The sequence below is a fragment of the Hemiscyllium ocellatum genome (assembly GCF_020745735.1).
Source record: "Hemiscyllium ocellatum isolate sHemOce1 chromosome 27 unlocalized genomic scaffold, sHemOce1.pat.X.cur. SUPER_27_unloc_1, whole genome shotgun sequence".
NCBI classification, from domain to species: domain Eukaryota; kingdom Metazoa; phylum Chordata; class Chondrichthyes; order Orectolobiformes; family Hemiscylliidae; genus Hemiscyllium; species Hemiscyllium ocellatum.
Genome location: NW_026867476.1, coordinates 5613928 through 5620367, shown reverse-complemented (window position 1 = coordinate 5620367; position 6440 = coordinate 5613928). Strand labels below are relative to the sequence as shown.

The 6440-nt window shown below is 45.4% G+C and overlaps 1 protein-coding gene across 1 annotated transcript; it reads left to right on the top strand.

Moving 5' to 3' along the window:
• The first annotated feature begins 4441 nt into the window (after positions 1 to 4441).
• Positions 4442 to 5583, top strand: LOC132807090 (zinc finger protein 239-like). The gene is made up of 2 exons (XM_060821391.1): positions 4442 to 4902; positions 5547 to 5583. Exons 1-2 carry the CDS (start codon positions 4442 to 4444, stop codon positions 5581 to 5583), a joined length of 498 nt encoding a protein of 165 aa, XP_060677374.1.
• Positions 5584 to 6440: the final 857 nt, after the last annotated feature.

The window sequence follows — 6440 nt, the reverse complement described above, 5'->3', positions numbered from 1 at the left end:
ACTACTAGCAAGGTTGGATCTCATAGAATAAAGGGAGAACTAGCCATTTGGATACAGACCTGGCTCAAAGGTAGAAGACAGGGTGGTGGTGGAGGGTTGTTTTTTGGACTAGAGGCCTGTGACCAGTGGAGTGCCACAAGGATCGGTGCTGGGCTCTCTACTTTTTGTCATTTACGTAAAGGATTTGGATGCGAGCATAAGAGGTACGTTAGTAAGTTTGCAGATGACACCAAAATTGGAGGTGTAGTGGACAGTGAAGAAGGTTACCTCAGATTACAACAGGATCTTGACCAGATGGGCCAATAGGCTTAGAAGTGGCAGATGGAGTTTAATTCAGATAAATGCGAGGTGCTGCATTTTGGGAGAGCAAATCTTAGCAGGACTTATATACTTAATGGTAAGGTCCTCGGGTGTGTTGCTGAACTGAGACCTTGGAGTGCAGGTTCATAGCTCCTTGAAAGTGGAGTCACAGGTAGATAGGATAGTGAAGAAGGCATTTGGTATGCTTTCGTTTATTGGTCAGAGTACTGAGTACAGGTGTTGGGAGGTCATGTTGCGGCTGTACAGGACATTGGTTAGGCCACTGATGGAATATTGCATGCAATTCTGGTCTCCTTCCTATCAGAAAGATGTTGTGAAACTTGAAAGAGTTCAGAAAAAATTTACAAGGTCCAGTCATACCAACCATAATCCCAAATTAAACCAGTCTCTCCTGCCTGCTCCTGGCCTATATCCCTGCAAACCTTTCCTCTTCATGTACTTATCCAAATGTCTTTTAATTGTACTCTCATCCTCCACTTCTTCAGGAAGTTCATTCACACATGAACCACCCTCTGTGTAAAATTAGTAATTGAATGGCAAGGATGGGGTTGAATTGAAATGCTTCATAAAATAAATAGCAGGTATGGGAGCATCTCCAACTCTGGAGTCGCTCAAATCGCTATTTTTATGGATTGGAGGGGGGAGTAAAGTGTTGGATTCACAGAGGACGAGGTTTTCTGTGAGTGTGAGGCTAAAGTTAAACCCAGTGCTTGCATGAACTCAAACTGCATTGACTTGGAGGAGAGCAAAGGGAGTTTGCAAAGTGGCTTCCCCTCCCCACATGCCTCAGCTTCAGGGCAACGCAGGTACAGCGCGGGCCTGCTGTCTGCCCCGCGCCCCCATTGTGGATGTCACAATACAGAAATAGCCCTGTCAGTTTGATGAAATTCCCTCCCCCTGGGCAACATCTGGGAGCAAAGCAATGTGTCTCCCTTTCCATTCCTCACCCTGGGAGGGAGAGAGAAAGGGGAGGAGGGGGGAAGCACTTTCACTTGTAGCAACTGGAGTGAATCCAGGGAGGGAGCAGACTATCCGAAAGGTGCTCAGATGCTCTCTTTTCCTTGTGTATTCCTTCAGTTTGGCATGTATACAGTTTGCACCCTAGAAAAGGATTCTTTGCTCAAAAAAACCTGTCTGGTTCACTAATGTCTTTTCGGGAAGGAAATCTGCCATTCTTACCTGGTCTGGCCTACATGTGACTCCAGACCACTAATGGTGTAGTTGATTCTTAATTGACCTCTGGGCAGGTAGGGATGGATAATAAGTGGTCCAGCCAGTGACACACTCGTCCCTTGAATGAATATTTTAACAAAAAATGTCATGACCCTCTTTCTTCCTCTGTCCGGGTCAGGCCTCCAATCATGAACTCTTTCTTCCTCCTCACTCCTGAGTGGCTGTTGTATCCTAAGCAGTTGTATCTAACTGAGTTCTGAACTGGTTTCCTTCTCCATTTTGATTGTGTGCACCTGTAGGCTCCATCAGAGCCTCCTGCAAATCACACTTTCAGACAGCTTTTGTAAGCTCCTCCTTGGCCTCCACACCAGGGCATCTACACGTTAAGACTCCAAGCTGACTTCTTTCAGTCAATACCAACATTTTTCCAAGCTGGGTCCCCACTCTGTTTTATGGTTACTATCAGGATGTTGAAGTCTTGCTGGACAGTCCTGGCTATAGGCATATGCAAACTCAAACTACCTTCAAGTATACATTTTGGCTGTCTCGAAGGACCACAACACAGTATTGGTACTTCCGTGCTGTCTGTAGACCCACAATGCCATTATTGAGGGAGTTACAGAATTTGACCCAGTGCTAAATTTCTAAGTCAGAATGCTATGGGGATTGGAGGAGAACTTGTATGTGATGGTATTCCTGTGCACTTGCTGCTCTTGTAATTCCAGATGGAAGTGTTCATGGATTTGGAAGGTATTCGCTGAGGTGCCATGGTGAATTTCTGCTTTGAATCTTGTAGGGTAATACATGTCCTATAAAAGAGCATAAATGGCAGAGAGAGTGGATGGTGGATGGGGTGACAATCAAATCAGCAGCTTTATCTTAGATGATAATTAAGTCCAGTATTGCTGCTGATGCTCATCAACTCATCATGATACCTTGTTTTGAGTTGATTCATCTATTTGAAACCTATCCAACATATCTCAGGCATGGATGGGTGCCTCTGTGACAGGTAGACTGGTGAGGGCAAAGTCATGTGGGTTTGCCCTCTTGCTACTTTGCTCCTTGACACTGAGTTGGTCAGCTTTGTCAATAATAGTGCTGAATCATACTTGTGATGGTGAGCAATGAAATCAATTGAAAACATGGAATATAATGTGGCATATGTGGGATTATCCACTTTGGAAGAGGCTGAAAAATGTAGGTATACAAAGGCATCAAAGGTTTCCTTGTTGATAAGTCACTCAGGGTTAATATGCAGATACATCAATCTATTAGAAAGGCTAATGGTACTTTTGTATTTATCACAAGAGGATTTGAGTGGAGAGGTAATGGAGTCTTGCATCAATTGTATTGTAGTTTGGTTGCACTGCACCTGAATTACTATGTGCAGTCTTGGTTCGCACAGAGAAATGTGATGAAGGTTCACCAGACTTATTCTCAGGCTGGTAGGGCTGTCCTCAGACGGTCTTTGGTCTCAATAAAACCCACAAAATATTTAAAGGGGTTCACAGGGTGGGTTCAGATAAGATGTTTCCTGTTTTGGGATTTTAGAACCAGGGACCAGAATTTAAAAGTAATGACAGACCACTTAGGAGCACAATGAGGTGAAACTTTTGTTTTACTCCGGCTGCAGGCAGATCGGATAGTGAAGGCAGCATTTGGTATGCTTTCCTTTATTGGTCAGAGTATTGAGTACAGGATGTGCAAGGTCATGTTGTAGCCACTGTTGGAATGCTGCGTGCGATTCTGGTCTTCCTATCGGAAAGATGTTGTGGAACTTGAAAGGGGTAGAAAAGATTTACAAGGATGTTGCCAGGGTTGGAGGATTTGAGCTATAGGGAGAGATTGATAGACTGGGGCTGTTTTCCCTGGAGGCTAAGGGTGACCCTATAGAGGTTTATAAAATCATGAGGGACATGGATAGGGTAAATGGACAAAGTCTTTTCCCTGGGGTGGGGGAGTCCAGAACTAGAAGGCGTAGGTTAAAGGCGAGAGGGACAAGATATAAAAGAGACCTAAGGGGCACCTTTTTTACGCAGAAGGTGGAACATGCATGGAATGAGCTGCCAGAGAAAGTGGTGGAGGCTAGTACAATTACAACATTTAAATCGCATTTTGGGCCGGGTGCTGGCAGGTGGGACCAGATTGGGTTGGAATATCTGGTTGGCATGGACAAGGTGGACCAAAAAGTCTGTTTCCATGACTCTATGTTTGCAATTAAAAGGATAATTTCTCATGGAAGTGAGCAGCATTTAAGGGATTGGCACATTGACATAAAAATATTCTTCACCTTCTAATGTAGTAATGGAGTTACGTCCTTTATTTCTTGTCATTTTTTAAATTTATTAGGATAGCAGGAAGTCATTCAGCAATTTTACTGGCTTTCTTAAACAGTCTTGATATTTCATTATCATGTCCTTGATTCATTTCCAGCACCTTTGTAGGCAGTTTATTCCATGTTATTGTCACCTAAATGAAGTTTTCCTCCATACACACTTAAGCCTAGCTGGCTGCATGAGGGTTTTCAGGTTTTTGTCTCCTGGATAATATGTGATCAGCAGGCATCTAGCAATCTACAGGAATTGTCACCTATATTGTGTTCATTTAACAGTACTTATTTTGTGATTTTTTTTCACAGGATGTCACTTGGAAAGAAATTTGAAAGCAATTGATACATCGACTTCTGACAGAGCCACTTGATTCATTGGGATTCGAATCAAGAAGAAATGTTTGCTTTTGTCTGCTTGAGAGGTTTTGGACAGTGGTGTGGCAGGAAGAATACTGAGACAACTGAGTAAGGGAGATTCAGTGTGCTGACTGTGAAAAGTGCTTCACACCATTTCCTCAGCTTGGGGAATCAAAGTCTCACTCCTCATGGTGGGGTGAGACTGTGTACCCATTCTGTTTGTAATTTCAAACCCTGGGCAACACAAGGAAAGCTTCCCCCATGGGAAAACCGTGGATATGTGGAGTCTGTGGGAAAGGATTCCCTTCCCCATCGGCACTGGAAAACCACAGACGCATTCACACTGGCGAGAGGCCGTTCACCTGCTCTCAGTGTGAACAGAGATTCATTGAAGCATCCCACCTCGTGAGACACCAGCGTGTTCACACCGGAGAGAAGCCATTCACCTGCTCCACGTGCGGGAAGGGATTCAGTCGGATGGGCAACCTGCAGACGCACCAGCGGGTCCACACGGGAGAGAAGCCATTCGTGTGCCCTGTGTGCGGAAAGGGGTTTGTTCAGTCATCTGGACTGTTGATCCATCAACGCGTACACACTGGAGAGGGGCTGTTCACCTGCCATGTGTGCGGGAAGGGATTCACTCAGTCATCTACTCTCCTGATCCACCAGCGGGTCCACACTGGGGAGAAGCCATTCACCCTCTGTGTGTGGGCAGGGATTCAGTCAGATGGGAAACCTGCAGACGCACCAGCGCCTCCACACGGGAGAGAAGCTGTTCACCTGCTCCGTGTGTGGGAAGGGGTTCTCTCAGTCAGCCACACTCCTGACCCACCAGCGGGTCCACAACGGGGAGAGGCCATTCATCTGCTCACAGTGTGGGAAGGGATTCATCAATTCTTCCATCCTGCTGACCCACCAGCGTGTTCACAGCGGGGAGAGGCCATTCACCTGCTCCATGTGTGGGAAGGGATTCATTGATTCTTCTGGCCTGCGGACCCACCAGCTGGTTCACACCAGGGAGAGGCTGTTCACCTGCTCTCAGTGTGGGAAGGGATTCACTCGTTCCTCCCACCTGCAGAGGCACCAGCGAGTTCATGTGCCATCGCAGGGGGAGTAGAATATAGAACATAGAACAATACAGTGCAGAAAAGGCCCTTCGGCCCTCGATGTTGCGCCGACCTATGAACTAATCTAAGCCCTACACTATCCTGTCATCATCCATGTGCTTATCCAAGGAATGTTTAAATGTCCCTAATGTGGCTGAGTTAACTACAATTGGCAGGCAAGGCATTCCACACACTTATCACTCTGTGTAAAGAATCTTCCTCTGACATCTGTCTTAAATCTATCACCCCTCAATTTACAGGTACGCCTCCTCGTATAAGCCAACATCATCATTCTAGGAAAAGACACTCACTGTGCACCCTATCTATTCCTCTGATCATGTTGTACGTCTCTATTAAATTCCCGCTTAGCCACCTTTTCTCCAATGAGAACAGACCCAAGTCTCTCAGCCTTTTCTCATAAGACCTCACTCCAGACCAGAGAAAATCTGGTAAATCTCTTCTGCACCTTTTCCAATGCTTCCACATCCTTCCTGTAAGGGAGTGACCAGAACTATACACAGTATTCCAAGTGAGGCCACACTAGCATTTTGTATAGTTGCATCATGACATCAATCGCTCTATCAATAAAACCTCACGCACCGTATGCCTTCTTAACAGCACTACCAACCTGGGTGGTAACTTTCAGGAATCTATGAACGTGGACACAAAGAACCCTCTGCACATCCACACTACCATGAATCTTTCCATTGATCTGGTATTCTGCCTTCCTATTTGATTCTTCCAAAGTGAATCACCTCACATTTATCTGCATTGAACTCCATTTACCATCTCTCAGCCCAATTCTGCAGTTTATCCAAGTCCTCCTGCAACATTCTTCCACACTGTCCACCACTCCATACGGACATACCTATCAAAGACACCAATATCTGTTCCTTAAATCAGCTCCACAGTTCGATTTGTCCCTGTCCCCTACATTTTGCTATTCCATTCCATGCCCCCTAAGTCTTGCCTAGTGGCATTATAATTGCCCTTCCCCCATCTATAACTCTTGCCCTGTGGCATGTACCTCTTCCTTTCCATCGCTAAACTAAATGTAACTGAATTATGATCAGCCTCTTCTTGAGGCTCAAACCTTCCAACCCGAGCAACATCCTTACAAATAGTTTCTGAAGCTTTAAGTTTCACAACATCCT

What these genes read in the sequence shown, in the direction of transcription:
- LOC132807090 (XM_060821391.1), top strand. Translation starts at nt 4,442, where the DNA reads ATGGGAAAACCGTGGATATGTGGAGTCTGTGGGAAAGGATTCCCTTCC. An exon ending in TGTGTGTGGGCAGGGATTCA is followed by an intron (nt 4,903 to 5,546) that starts GTCAGATGGGAA and finishes CTCAATTTACAG; the next exon opens with GTACGCCTCCTCGTATAAGC.